Here is a 16,209-nt window from a genome sequence, read left to right on the forward strand (position 1 = left end):
CTTACGTAAAATTCATTCTGCGCTCCAATTCTCGCCAAATATCCACTATGTATCCGTGAAGCCCCACAGGTTGAGATCCGTTTAGTCGTATAATGTTCACAAAAGGCGGCTACTGGAACAATTTTAATAAAGGAATTATTTTAAATTTAATGATGGTTTGATAAAGATTGTTCCATTGCAATAGTTAGAAGGAAACAGACAAAATTGAAATTCTTACAGGATCCAACTGAGGAGAAGAAAGATAATTATTTCAATGAAAGACGGGAGCAAGTCGTACACTTAGGCATAAAAAGCGAGATTATTTGAAGGAAAAACTGAATGAGGTAGAAACAAATAGTAAGAATAAAAACATTCGAGATTTATATGAGGGTATAAAGGAATTTAAAAATGGATATCAGGCAAGGGTAAACGTGATCAAAGATGAGAATGGTGACTTGCTTGCAGACTCTCATTCAATCCTGAACACATACAAAAACTATTTTGGGCAACTACTAAATATACATAGGCCAAGTAGAAATGATCGGGACGAAATTCAAATACAAACTGCTGAGCTATTTATACGGAAGCCACACTTTCTGAAGTGGAAATTGCGACAGAAAATGTGAAAAAGTGCAAGTCTCCAGGTACTGATCAAATTCCAGCATAATTAATACAAGAGGGTGGAAGCGTATTATCTAGCGAAATTTATAAACTTCTACTTGCAATTTGGGAAAAGGAAATTGTGCCAGAACAATGGAAGGAGTTCATAATCGTACCTATTTTTAAGATGGGGGACAAGATTAACTGTAGTAACTTTCGAGGAATATCACTTTTGTTGACGTCGTACAAAATTTTGTCGAATATCCTTTTGAGAAGATTAACTCCATATGTAGATGAAATTATTGGGGATCATCAGTGTGGTTTCAGGCGTAATAGATCGACTATTGATCAGATTTTTTGTATTCGACAGATATTGGAGAAAAAATGGGAGTATAAGGGTACAGTACATCAGTTATTAATAGATTTCAGAAAGGCGTATGACTCGGTTAAGAGAGAAGTTTTATATAATATATTGAATTTGGTATTCCCAAGAAACTAGTTCGATTAATTAAAATGTGTCTTAGTGAAACTTACAGCAGAGTCCGTATAGGCCAGTTTCTATCTTATGCTTTTCCAATTCACTGCGGGCTAAAGGAGGGAGATGCACTATCACCTTTACTTTTTAACTTCGCTCTAGAATATGCCATTAGGAAACTTCAGGATAACACAGAGGGTTTGGTATTGAACGGGTTACATCAGCTTCTTGTCTATGCGGATGACGTGAATATGTTAGGAGAAAATCCACAAACGATTAGGGAAAACGCGGAAATTTTACTTGAAGCAAGTAAAGAGATAGGATTGGAAGTAAATCCCGAAAAGACTAAGTATATGATTATGTCTCGTGATCAGAATATTGTACGAAATGGAAATATAAAAGTTGGAGATTTATGCTTCGAAGAGGAGGAAAAATTCAAATATCTTGGAGCAACAGTAACAAATATAAATGACACTCGGGAGGAAATTAAACAAAGAATAAATATGGGAAATGCGTGTTATTATTCGGTTGAGAAGCTTTAGTCATCTAGTCTGCTGACAAAAAATCTGAAAGTTAGAATTTATAAAACAGTTATATTACCGGTTGTTCTGTATGGCTGTGAAACTAGGACTTTCACTTTGAGAGAGGAACAGAGATTAAGGTTTTTTGAGAATAAGGTTCTTAAGAAAATATTTGGGGCTAAAAGGGATGAAGTTACAGGAGAATGGAGAAAGTTACACAACGCAGAGCTGCACGCATTGTATCCTTCACCTGACATAATTAGGAACATTAAATCCAGACGTTTGCGATGGGCAGGGCATGTAGCACGTATGGGCGAATCCAGAAATGCATATAGAGTGTTAGTTGGGAGGCCAGAGGGGAAAATACCTTTGGGGAGGCCGAGACGTAGATGGGAGATAATATTAGGATGGATTTGAGGGAAGTGGGATATGATGATGGAGACTGGATTAATCTTGCTCAGGATAGGGACCAATGGCGGGCTTATGTGAGGGTGGCAATGAACCTCCGGGCTCCTTAAAAGCCAGTAAGTAAGTATTTTAAATCAATTGTAATGGGAAAGCCTGCTAGTCTCAATTTAATTTACATAGAGTTTTCCATTCTGTGGTATAAATATCTATGATTAATATAAAGAATCATTAACCACTCCTGCGAGTTATTATTATTATTATTATTATTATTATTATTATTATTATTATTATTATTATTATTAATAATATTATTATTATTAACAATACAAATACGTTTACAATATTCTAAAAAGTATGTCAAGTGAAACAGAAAGCATTTAGAACACAGAGATATAACAAATATTTTGAAAGGAGGAGGATAATTTTATTTATGGAATATTACATTCAGATAAAAAATGTGATGTTAACTTGCATTTTTCCCTCCAGAAAGTTGAGTCACTGAGTTAAGCCACAACAGCTGAAGAATGAAAATAAAACATTTAAAATTCACTTCTCATAAGGCTATGTAGCCTACTATTGAATATTCGCGAATAGTGTGTGTTTGTATGTAATATATTATTTTCGCCCACCTGATAAGCATGATTAAACTACAGGCTGGAAAGCTGGAACTTCAGGATCATAATGTGAAATGCTGATTTATCTCTATGATTCATGGTTTCTTCAGAACATTGCAAAAACGCATATAAAAAAATAAAATAGGTCCTAAAATCGTCCTTTGTGGAACTCCAAGTCTCTTTTTTCACTAATACGAGTATAATCTTCGTTATCATAGTTTTATTACTAAAATATAATTTAAACAATTTTAAACTATGATTTTAATTCCTATTACATATGACTTTTCTATAAGTAATGTATTCTATTGTTACGGTGGGCCTCTGGTTATTAGAATAATTGTTATAAATAATAAGTAAATATTAGGTCTACTTAAATGATTCAGTTTTACCCTGCCGTCAAACGTATGATAGGGTCGATTGTCTCATGGGTGAGGTGGTACAAAAGAAAACACTCAGCATAAATAATCAACTATCTGTTTACATTTATTAATTAGCATTTCCGGTAATTGGAAAATGAACAAGAAGGATGCAGTAGAAATACAGCCACCTATAACTCCACCATTGCATCGAAACTGACTTGCCCCATATCGTCACTCAACTGGCATTCACCATTACACCAGTGAGCTCTATGCTACATTGGAGGCACAACTCAATGCTTTAAAAGCGTGACGCGAATTCTGAGCGCCTGAGCGTATTGCTATCTCTTTCTAATATAGTGTTGTCCTTGTCACTCTTGCAGTGAATGCTATCGTACACAATAACGGAATTCTTATTGCTCACTGCGCATGTGTGACATCAACCTCACGAAAGACTCATTGAAACACATTAGTTAGAAAGAGAGAACAATACCCTCACCAACATGGCGTCTACAGTCACGTTTTCAGACAGGAAAGAGCACTGCGGTGGTGCCTCCAGTTTAGAATAGAGCTCACTGCATTACACACACTAGTAACACCATCCATACCGACAGATTAGAAGTGTAAGTAACTTGCTAGACAAGTCCAAACTTGTCGGATGTGGCAGAAAGCAGTAATACGAAACCAAACACAACCAATGTAAAATATACACTTGACGAATGCCAGCTTATTCTTTAAACAAACTCGAATTGTCTAAATCCTGTATGAAATCAAATATACTACTATTAACCAAAAGAAACATACAATTACTGATATAGAAAGAACCTGTTATGATCCCTGGTAGGCCAGTCTCGAAACCAAGCAACAATGGCCTCTCCTCAACTCTCATACCACCGTCATCACACAGCCCAACACTCCACAACCCGACCACACTTTCACATGTAGTAAGACACTATCCTCGATCGAGACTCGGCTACAGTAGCTCTTCCATCATAGATCCCTGCCAAACCAAAACCTCAGCTCTCAATGGCTGTCGCACAACCGTACACTCAGGACCTCCTATATTACCGGACCTGACACTGTAAGCGGAAGTAAACAAACATGGTGGACAATAGAGTGGTTAACGCAACTGTGAAAGTATACGTACTTCATGTGAATGTTTATTGTGTTTCTTGTATCATTTGCCTCTAGTGTAATCGTTGAAGGGTTTATAAGTTAGTACTATATATTAATAGAATTGTGACATAATTAATGTAAATTGTTTTCGTAGAGAACAATGCTTGAAAGTGTTGTTATGTTGTTAATCTTAAAATGTCTCGCACGTGTAGTGTCCCAAGTTGCAAATCGAATTACAATAAAGGAAGTCCGTTTGTACATGTATTTTTGTTTCCAAAAGATAAAGATTTAAGGGATAAGTAGACAAGAAGCATTCATCGTGAACTTTTTACCCAAACAAACAACTCAGTGGTAAGAAAACTAGCAGTGAAGTGCAGCAAGGTATTGGCCAACATATTTATTAATAATTACTGCAAGGTCCAAAATGAAAAGCAGGCATTGGAAGACAAAAATAAACCCCACCGAAAGTGTTCCAAGTTCAAAAAATAGGCTGCTGTGCTCTCCAAGCTATGAATTCTTCATCGTTTTTAGTTGTACAGCCTATCTAATCCCTTGTGTATGTATAAGTGGATATTACAGTGATAAGTTTTAGTGAATAATGTCATTTCATTCTGAATCAACATTAATTGATACAGTGAGAAATTACAGTGCTGTGCTCTCCAAGCTGTGAATTCTTCATCGTTTTTAGTTGTACAGCCTATCTAATCCCTTGTGTAGACCTATGTATAAGTGGATATTACAGCGATAAGCTATAGTGAATAGTGTCATTTAATTCTGAATCAACATCAGTGGATATAGTGAGAAACTACAGCGAATAGTGTCACTTCATTCTGAATCAACATCAGTGGATATAGTGAGAAACTACAGTGAATAGTGTCACTTCATTCTGAATCAACATCAGTGGATATAGTGAGAAACTACAGTGAATAGTGTCACTTCATTCTGAATCAACATCAGTGGATATAGTGAGAAACTACAGTGAATAGTGTCACTTCATTCTGAATCAACATCAGTGGATATAGTGAGAAACTACAGTGAATAGTGTCACTTCATTCTGAATCAACATCAGTGGATATAGTGAGAAACTACAGTGAATAGTGTCACTTCATTCTGAATCAACATCAGTGGATATAGTGAGAAACTAGAGTGAATAGTGTCACTTCATTCTGAATCAACATCAGTGGATATAGTGAGAAACTACAGTGAATAGTGTCATTTAATTCTGAATCAACATCAGTGGATATAGTGAGAAACTACAGTCAATAGTGTCACTTCATTCTGAATCAGCATCAGTGAATATAGTGAGAAACTACAGTGAATTATGTCATTTCACTCTGAATCAACATCAGTGGATATATTGAGAAACTACAGTCAATAGTGTCATTTCATTCTGAATCAACATCAGTGGATATAGTGAGAAACTACAGTGAATAGTGTCACTTCATTCTGAATCAACATCAGTGGATATAGTGAGAAACTACAGTGAATAGTGTCATTTCATTCTGAATCAACATCAGTGGATATAGTGAGAAACTACAGTGAATAGTGTCACTTCATTCTGAATCAACATCAGTGGATATAGTGAGAAACTACAGTGAATAGTGTCATTTAATTCTGAATCAACATCAGTGGATATAGTGAGAAACTACAGTGAATAGTGTCACTTCATTCTGAATCAGCATCAGTGGATATAGTGAGAAACTACAGTGAATTGTGTCATTTCATTCTGAATCAACATCAGTGGATATAGTGAGAAACTACAGTGAATAGTGTCACTTCATTCTGAATCAACATCAGTGGATATAGCGAGAAACTACAGTGAATAGTGTCATTTCATTCTGAATCAACATCAGTGGATATAGTGAGAAACTACAGTGAATAGTGTCACTTCATTCTGAATCAACATCAGTGGATATAGTGAGAAACTACAGTGAATAGTGTCATTTAATTCTGAATCAACATCAGTGGATATAGTGAGAAACTACAGTGAATAGTGTCACTTCATTCTGAATCAGCATCAGTGGATATAGTGAGAAACTACAGTGAATTGTGTCATTTCATTCTGAATCAACACCAGTGGATACAGTGAGAAACTACAGTGAATAGTGCCATTTCATTCTAAATCAACATCAGTGGGCACAGTGTTAAACTGTACGTAGTGAATAGCTAGTTTTATTTTCAACCAATCTCAGTGAAGACAGTGACAAAGTGTAGTGACTAGGAAGACAGGACTCCATATTATATAATTTCCAGTTGCTGATGAAAACTATTTGTATAATCCAGGTAAGATTTCCTAAATCCTCAAGTACCAGCTATTCAGCATTGTATTACTGCCTTCTATTTCCTCACAAATCTGAATTTTACAAGAGTTAATTGGGCACTTGCCAATATTCATATATAAAACATATAGGCCTAGGCCTAATATAATAACATATTGAAGCTTTTAATCACTTGTTTTCTTTTATTATTGGTGTATATGTAGGCATATTTTTATATTACTGAATGTACTATGTTCATTTATGTAGGTAAGGAACTTTATTATTTATTGTTTCATTGAGAATTTTGTTAAAATAATCTTATCGATGCCGTATTTATTTTAACTCATTGCAATCTACGAAAGCCCTCTTCCGGCCGCCATCTTGGATGCCAGTGTCAGGTCCGGTAATATAGGAGGTCCTGGTACACTTCGAACGTTGACCCAAGACTCCACCGTATCAAGCTACAGTGACAGTCACTGTATATCAAGCGTCCCTCCCAGGAGAACCGACGCTAATTAATAATAAAAACAAGCAGGGCCAATGAAAATCTAAAGCCCATGTCACATGATGAAATAAATTCGTTCCTTGTACGTGAGAAGTAAAAGACCATGAATGGCGGAAAGAAAACAAGCTATCTATAAAAGGAAGAAAGAGACCTAAAATGGCGGAATAGAATGCCATCTATGAGAAGTAAGGGTAACTAACAACAAGAAATATGACATAAATAAGGAAGAAAAAGGAAATAAGGAAAGAAACACAGAGTGCCGAAACTAAAACGGCACTCTAATAATTCACCGCATAAAAAGCTTTCTGAAAATTCGAGAAAATTCCTAAGCATTTCTTTCCTATGTCTAATTCGTTAATTATCTCACCAATAACGGTAATAAGTGCACCTTCCGTAGATATATAATTATTTCGTAAATCAAATTGATTTTTACAAAATGAAAATGGACAATTGATGACATGATGAACTGACTTTAACTGACGACGTTATACCTGTGGTAGAACTGCTGCTTTTATGACCGCACCATTGAGGTCGCCTGTCCTTTGGAAAAGGCCAGCTGCGGTCCAGACAAAACCGGAGTCGGGACTCCAGCTGGCGACGGGAACACGGCGCAATGCACGGGACGGAAGGGCGCGGTGCAGCTCGACGAGGGACACGTCTTCGGACCCGCGCGACCATCTAGCAGCGAGCAGCCGGCTGTCGAACGGAATGTTGACAGCTTCGAAGAACTTTTCCGGCTTGACTTCTTCGAGGAACACCAGCCATGCTGGTCTACTGAATCCTTGAGTTATTGAAACCTTTGTTACGTGAAGAACAATTGCAATATTTTATACATCTCGATTACACAATTTTTAACACTATATCACTTCGGAATATATACTGTATTTCTTTCACGTGTTAAAATTAAGTACCGGTACCTTGTTGTTGACTAATTTCAACCTGTTGAAGGTTACTTCAGAACTGGGTGTTCTTGGTTCCCAGTTCTGAAGATAACCTACAACAGATTGAAACTAGTCAAGAACAAGGTACCTAATTTTAACATGTGAAAGAAATACAGTATATATTCCGAAAATATTTTAGTTACTGAACAACAAATAATCTGTTAACAGGATTGTTGATGGAATTTATCCAGGGAAAAGATGAGATCAGAAGAGAGGAATGAATGCAAACAAGAGAGGAGTGAAAACGAGGAATGTGAAGTGATAACAGGAGGGTAGAGCAGGATTGTGAAGAGGATAGAATAGAAAAAGAGACGAGAAAAGACAAAGGGTCAAGTGTATGGAGGGGAGTGGCGACGAGAGGACATGAAATACTGTAGTTCTACTCTGATGTAATGTGTTTCATAAAATGAAAATGTTGAAATGTTTTGGAAAAAAAAGCAGAGGGAGTAAAAGTTTGTATATTATGAATAACACAAAGACTACAGATCACAGTAAAATGTAAAGTGACGAAAAACAAAAAAAACAAACAATTCAAATAATGTGGAGGATAAAAATTTCAAACATTTAAATGTATTTGTAACGTTATACTTCCCTAGTGGTTTAAAGGTTTTGACTAATATCCTAGATCATATTCACCCAGATTGCTTGGTGTTATAGGCTTTGACTGTAACAACTTTTGTCAGGTTTACTATGCTGCCATCTAGTTGTTACATAAGTAATCACGTCATAACTCCCATTTCAATTGCATTAGCGACTGTATTGCCATCTCGTGTTCGTTTACGGCGGACAGGTGGCGATCCTGGCGGTTGTTCTCTTCAAAGTGCAACCGATTTTAACATAGGAATGAGCAATCTATAATGTGATCTGGGCTAATATCTTTTGCTTTCAGGATGATGTTATCCAGGCATTTATCGACGTTACATAGTACGTATTAAAATTAGGCTTCTTACAGTTCGATTCATCTTACAATTGGACTAAAGGTAAAGAATCTGTCTATTAACACCATATTGTTTGCTTACGATCAAATTATTTTTGCAATGTCAGAAAGCGACCTACAGTATAGCGTGCTGCTTGCAAACTACAAACATGTATGATGAATTATAACCTAAAAATTTCTAATAGAAAAACTAAAGCAATGGCATTTTTGGGATCAGATCATTTAAGATGTAAAATCGTCATAGATAAAGAAATTATAAAACAGGTATCATCTTCCAAATACTTAGGCTGCACTGTTACATATTTAAAAGAACAGGACGTGGATAAAAAAGATAAACAGATTTCAAAGTATGTGTAGAACAAAATTATAAGAACACTAAAAAATAAAACGTTACCTGAAACACAACTAAAATTTTATAAAACACTTGCAATCCATTACTCACTTATGGCTGCGAAAATTGGACATTAAATAGAAATAACAAGAGAAAATTAGAAAGCAGCGAAATGAAATTTCTTCGAAGTGTTGCAGGCCTCTCATTATTAGACGAACAAAAAAGTGACGCTATACGCAATAGATTACATAATATATATAATCTTTTTGAGCGTGTACAAGCACAAAAACAAAACCGAGATGAACATATTCAGCATATGGAATATTATAGACTTCCTAAAATACTACTCAACTACAATCCTATTGGTAGGAGATGCGTTGGAAGACCTAGAACTTGCTGATAGATGACATCATCCTTTGAAGTCGGAACAGGCCTTGAGGCCTATACCCCTGAAGTTGAAGAAGAAGAAAGTTCGATTTACAAGTGAACAAAAGTAGGCTAATATTTAAACGAGAAATTTTTAATGCAAATGAAGTGACGTTCTGGGGAAAAAACTAATTAGGGGTCTAAGATACTCCACAGTAAATGTATTCTGCTGTAGAATGTTTCGTAAAACGAAAAGGTTAAAATTTTTAACGATACAATTATGCGTCAGCAGAGTATTCTAAACTATTTATCAGTTTTACTACCAACACTACCACATAAAAAATAATTCAAAGTAATTATCATTTACCTGCTTCCATAATCAACACATCAAAAACGCATTGACCTGCTTTCTGACTTCTCATGGATTCAAGGAAATCCTGTTTCTGCTTCTCAGAAATTATGTGATGTGATAATATGTTAGCCGTGTATGCCGGCTCAGTCAGCGAGGTCGGCTTGCATTCATCAATGCCACATTTTCATCTGCATATTTATGGGCATTTCCTTTCATATCAGTTACGTCATAGCAGCACGGATACATAGGTAAGCGAGGAGAGGGGGGGGGGAGAACCTAGTCTTCTTGGATAGCCAAATTCTAAGCTACAGATCCCTTTGCGGTGGTTGAGTGGTCATACCTTCAGCCTGTCACACAGGCGGCCCGGGTTCGAGTCCCGTTGAATTCTGGAATTTTTCATTTGAAAAATCCATAGTGACACTTGTGGCGAACAAGGTCGCAGTTAGGGTTTTTCTCGGGGTTCTCCCGTTTTACCCCACATTAAGCATTGACATCATTCCGTCACCATTTCTCCATTTTGTTATCATTCCGTAGCATTCCCCGAACATCGTGTCCCAGTTTGCCTCTAGTAGGCTACAGTCATAGAGAAGGAAGTATTGCCTTTCTATTCCCCATTTCAGTTCTAAGGTTTGGAACAAAATTAAGGAAAAATTATTTCTCTCTCTCTCTCTCTCTCTCTTTTTTTTTTTTTTTTTTTTTTTTTTTTTTTTTCCTACTGACCTGTGAAAGTTGAAGGTATCTATCCCCATTGGCTAAAGTTTAAAATTACTGTAGCATTGGTGCCTTTGTTTTGTTCCACTTCACTAGTTTTAAGATTTAAAATAATATTTCCCTGCCACCATTCCTCGATTCCTGGAACAAGTCTTTTTGTCTCCTGCGTCTTCAAGATCACATTTCCATTACCTTTGCGCTTCCAAGGATTTCACATTTTTATTATTTTCAAGTAACTTTTATTGACCTGAGAATCATAAAATAGATTTTGTAGGTCTCCCGAGAACTTGTCTTTTATTTGTTCTTGAAATGCGATGAACATATTTCCATTTTCTTCAATTTCTCCCAATCTTCATATTTTATTTATAACTTTTCAGTTGTGCTTATGTTTCCGTATCTCATATATTATGACTATTTTTGCACTTTTGCGTATAGTTCTTTCTTCGCACATGGTGGAAAAAGTGAAAACTTTGTGAATAGAATAAGCATTATCGGAGAAGTTACAGTAGGCCTACATGTTAAACAATTAAGAGTATGGAATATTAACAAAGTTTATCGCCTATGACCACCAAAATAATTTTAAATTAACCAACTTAAAGTTTTACTCAATAATTTTTTTCATCAAGTACAACAAATTGAACAGTAACGATAGAAAAAATTACACAGTAAAATTTTGAGTACTATTCTAATATTCCTTGATCTTTTCATTGTAGAAAAATACTTTACACAATTCATCACAATGTTAACAAGGTGAACAATAACTGTTCCCAAACTGCAGAGCATACCAAGATTTGAAGGGTTCAGAGTCATAGTGGGCCAAGCGCCATTTATTAAAATCGGAGAAAGCAAGGATTAAAGTTAAGTGAATACCGTACCATAATTTAATTAAGATTGACATATCATTTAGTTTTAATGTGCATACTTTATATAGCTTGCTATAGGTTTCATTAAATTATGTACGCACCTGTTCCAGAAACCTCTGCATGTGTAAGTCATGCTCAGTGATGATATACAAGGATCGCTTTGGCAGACTCAGACGATTGACGGAAAGTTCGTCGACACACAGTGTTACTGTTGAGTATCCAGAGTTCATGATTCTCTTCCAAGATTCAATGCGACTTTCTGTCTCCTGAAAATCTTGTATAAGAGAACAAAATCTTATTCTTGACCAAGATAATATATCTGGTAAATACATATTATACCAGGGCCGAGCATGAGAGCGGTTCCGTGTAGCCGGCCAGAGCTGCTCTCGCTCCGCAAGTCACTTCAATTCCAAGCCAGAGCAGAACGCTCACGCAGTGGCGGACTCACATTACAGTTACCTTCCCTGCATTAATATAACAAGAGCAACGGTTGTTCTAGTCATTCAGTCTGTCAGTACATAAAGTTTATAAGGATATTGCACCAATACATTGTACAGTACAGACTTTATAACACTCTTATTAATTTAATGAAATAAACTTCGCTCTAAACACATATTCACATCCACACACATATCATTAGACTATATGCACAATGCTTTAACAATTACATAATGGTATTAATAATTTAAACATATGCAATAAAGGATTTAAATCAGAAATTTACTGTCCTTGTAAATTTAATGTTATATTAGTGGCTAAGACCACACCGTACATGAGCCTGGCTGTTACGGTAGTTGGCTAGAAACACTTTTGTTTTATAAATTTAATTTGTACTCACTAGCTAGCTAGTTAAATTTATTTTTATTGGGTTATTTTACGACGCTGTATCAACATCTAGGTTATTTAGCGTCTGAATGAAATGAAGGTGATAATGCAGGTGAAATGAGTCCGGGGTGCAGCACCGAAAGTTACCCAGCATTTGCTCCTATTGGGTTGAGGGAAAACCCCGGAAAAAACCTCAACCAGGTAACTTGCCCCGACCGGGATTCGAACCCGGGCCACCTGGTTTCGCGGCCAGACGCGCTGACCGTTACTCCACAGGTGTGGACAGCTAGTTAAATAAATAAAATAAACACAATAACAAAATTAATAATAATAATTCTCTTACACCTTTTTTGTATGAATAAACTATTGTAACAAAATCGTACTTCTATCAATCTGAAATAAATAATTATTTGCTATTGAAACAAAACTTTTTCAAACTCAATAACCAAAATAACTCTGTGGTTGTTTTCCGAGACTTATGAAAAAGTTTCATTTGCAGAAGTCGTTTAATGTTTGGAACAAATGAATTAGCCATGTTCAATCTCAAGATATAATTTAGGTTTTCGTCTGACATACAGCTTCTCAGGCGGGTGCACCTTCGAAGTTCGGCATCCTACTGCAGAGTCAACCACTGCAATGACAGTGAGTGACGTACAGTATGCAAGCATCACACCGCTCGGGAGAATTGCTCTTCAAAGTAAACAGCGCTCATTTCTCAGAATCACGTAATGTGCCCAGCCCTGTACTATACTGTTTTCATAGATCAGAACTGAGAATTAACATATCAAACCGAAGACCCATAGAAGGAAACGAAGAATTATAAAACCACCAGGATGGAAAAAGGAGAAAAGGAAAAGAGAGATAGAAAAAGCAAGAGAGAAAAGAGAAAAAACTGAAAGAGAACGAGGAAATAGAAGAAAAAACGAGAATGAGAATATTGAGATCCAAAATGGAAAAAGACGACAAAAAAGAGAAGATGATAACAATTGGAGAAAGAAGAGGAGTAATCGAAGAAGAGAATAATAAGATGATTATGAAAAGAAAGGAAAACAGTAAAGAAGGAATGTTGTAAAAAAATGAAAAAAAAGGAAAAGCCAGGAAAGGAAAAACGGAAGATAATGAAAATGGGAAAAGCAAGAGAAGTAATCGCAGAGAGTGAGAAGACTAATATTAAAAAGGGCAAGAATAAGAAAAAAATAAAAATTGATAATAAAAGACTATTGATCAGACTTTTTGTATTCGACAGATATTGGAGAAAAATGGGCGTATAAGGGTACAGTAGGGTAAACCATACAGTTATTGGCCACCTTACAGTTATTGGCCACTTGAACTTTGATGTGTTATAATAAGACAGGATATGCAAATAATTAATTAATATTTTGCCAGATGGTAGCAGCATGTTTTCTTATTTGGTAGTTACTTTAATTTTCAACAACAGCACTGTGAGATGAAAAAGATGTTTTTGCAAAACACACGTTCCCAGGCTTTGGTTTCTTGTGAAATTCTTAAGAACTGTGTTGTGGTTGAGTCATAATAATTACTGTTTCTTTTAATTGGTATTCATTATTATTCCAATTATGAGGCACGTACATATCTATTTTCACTTTACACTTATAAAACGTAATCAAATACAATCCCTAAATTTTGAAAATTTACTGGCTAATAACTGTTTAATTATAACGCATTTTTCAGTTATTGGCCACCCCGGCCAATAACTGTAATTTTAAAAATAAATTATTTTCCTTCATTTAACTTATTAAATGCCACTATTTCACTAGTATTTTTATTTTGAGTCCATCAAATGTGTGCATAGTTATTAGCCACGTGGCCAATAACTGTCTTAATGGGTGGCCAATAACTATTCTTGTTTATTTTATACCCTGGTTAGGTTATTTTTAAGATTCCAAAATGGGCTGACTATAAGCCAAAGGGGATGAAGGTAACATTGAAAGAATTGGAATCTCACAGGACCTCACTTACAGTCATTGCTAAAAAGACGGGGTTCCTAAGGCAACCTTAAAAAATCAAAATAAAGAATGCTAAAACGGGAAGGTGATTTGAATCTTATAGCCTAGGAGGAAATTGATAATGAGTGTTCTGAAAATGTCATTTCATATCGAACACTGGATGCAGACAAATCCACGGGGTTGTTTCCGATCTCTGAAACGAATTTGAATGACATCATGTGCGTCAGGAGTCACATGACAGCTGAATTGTGGCGCGAGGTGACAGACCAGTAGTGAGTGATTTCATAATCAGAGTGCACGGCGACTCACAGCAGAAATTCCCAAGAAAATCGAGCCTTTTTGGGAGGGGTACATAACAACTCTTTCCGATGCCAAGTACAGTTAAGTGAAAATAAAAGAAGCTTGTAATAAACGAGATTTCGTTATTTCCAAGAAAGGCATCTTCTGTATACTTAATAAGATTGATAAAGCTCGAATGGAATTAATTTGTATCATCTCGTGGGGTGCGGCGACTTGTGATGGGGGGAGGGAGGGATTTGCTTGCTTTTTCCACTCTGGAATTAATCCCATCCGAGCTTTGCCAGTCTTATGAAGTACACATAAGATGTCTTTCTTGGAAATAATGAAACCACGTTTTTGCAGGCTCCTATGATTTTCATGTAACTGTACTTGGCATCGGAAAGAGTTGTTATGTACACCTCCCAGAAAGGTTAAATTTTCTTGGGAATTGCTACTGTGATACACTGTGCACTCTGATTATGAATTCACTCACTACTGGTTTGTCACCTCTCGCTGCAATTCAGCTGTCGGTGTGATTCCTGACGCACATAACGTCATTCAAATTCGTTATCAGAGATCGGAAACAACCCTGTACTCAATAAGAAGTTTTGGCTGACAATATTGACAATTATACCTATTATAAAATTCAAGAGATGAACCCCGGAATCTGACTCTCCATGACAATTTTTTTATATTTTGTATTTTTTGTTGGCTGTTTAACAACGCTGTATCAACTACTAGGTTATTCAGCGTCGATGTGATTGGTGATAGTATTTGATAGAGGAGAGCCAGGATTCGCCATAGTTTACCTCACATTCTCCTTACAGTTGGGAAAAAGCTCGGAAAAATCTCAACCAAATGATCATCTCAAGCGGGAACGAACCCATGCCAGGGCACAAGGCAAGTGCCTCAGCCGACTGAACTACGCCAGTATCCGACTCTCCATGACAATACTGTACATCAACAAGTGTGAATGCAGGTTGTAGTAGTCAACATTCTGGTTGTGGTAACATAAATGTAAGTGAGAGCCACCGGTGTAGCTCGGTCAGATAAGGCGCTTGCCTGCCGATCTGCAGTTACGTTCGGGCGCGGGTTCGATTTCTGGTTGGTTTTTTTCCGAGGTTTTCCCCAACTCTAAGGGGAATGTCAGGTAATCTATGGGGAATCCTCGGCCTCATCTCGCCAATTATCATCTCCCTATCACCAATCCCATCGACGCTAAATAACCTCATAGTTGATAGAGCGTCGTTAAATAACGAAGTAAAAAGGACATAAGTAAGAAAATATCTTCCATGCTCAAAAGAGTCAAGAATACATCAATCGGAAAGTCTCTGGTGTGGCCAGAGACACCTAAAAGAGAAGGCGTGAAGTTGCGAAAGACGGAAAAGAGAAAACACAAATGACAAAAGGAACACTTTTCAGAGAATTGCAAAATGAATCAAGTCCAATTTGTAACATTTGAAAGAAGCTTTCAGTGAAATTTGATGTGAAGATTGTAAAAAAGTATTTTATGTAAATTATATTTCACGTAAACACAGACAACACATTCCTGGAAAAGATGGTGATATCTCCCTATGTCACTCATTTTTATAAAGAAGAAGATTCACATAACAGTATGGACCTTAAGGGTAGTTCGAAGGATGATGATTTCCTTGAAGAACTTGGTAAACTAGCAACATATAAATAAGGGCCTACAGAGCAAAGAGACATGTGGATTTATATTTTACATAAAACTGGTGTTAGGGCAGTGCAATGCATGTGTAAATAATTAATAGAAATAATAGCAACAGTTTAAAATAATATTT

General features: G+C 36.3%; 1 protein-coding gene across 1 annotated transcript in view; it reads right to left on the bottom strand.

The window, feature by feature from the left end:
- LOC138709290 (glutamate receptor U1-like) overlaps positions 1 to 16,209 on the bottom strand; it is a 54,371-nt gene that overhangs the window by 25,173 nt on the left and 12,989 nt on the right. The window contains exons 2-4 of the mRNA XM_069839957.1: positions 11,435 to 11,607; positions 7,324 to 7,629; positions 6 to 109 (exon numbers count right to left, since the gene is read on the bottom strand). Coding sequence (XP_069696058.1) covers positions 6 to 109; positions 7,324 to 7,629; positions 11,435 to 11,563 — 539 coding nt within the window. The 5' untranslated portion in view covers positions 11,564 to 11,607. The remainder of the gene's footprint in view (positions 1 to 5; positions 110 to 7,323; positions 7,630 to 11,434; positions 11,608 to 16,209) is intronic.

This window comes from Periplaneta americana, chromosome 1, assembly GCF_040183065.1.
Source record: "Periplaneta americana isolate PAMFEO1 chromosome 1, P.americana_PAMFEO1_priV1, whole genome shotgun sequence".
In the NCBI taxonomy this organism is placed as follows: Eukaryota; Metazoa; Arthropoda; class Insecta; order Blattodea; family Blattidae; genus Periplaneta; species Periplaneta americana.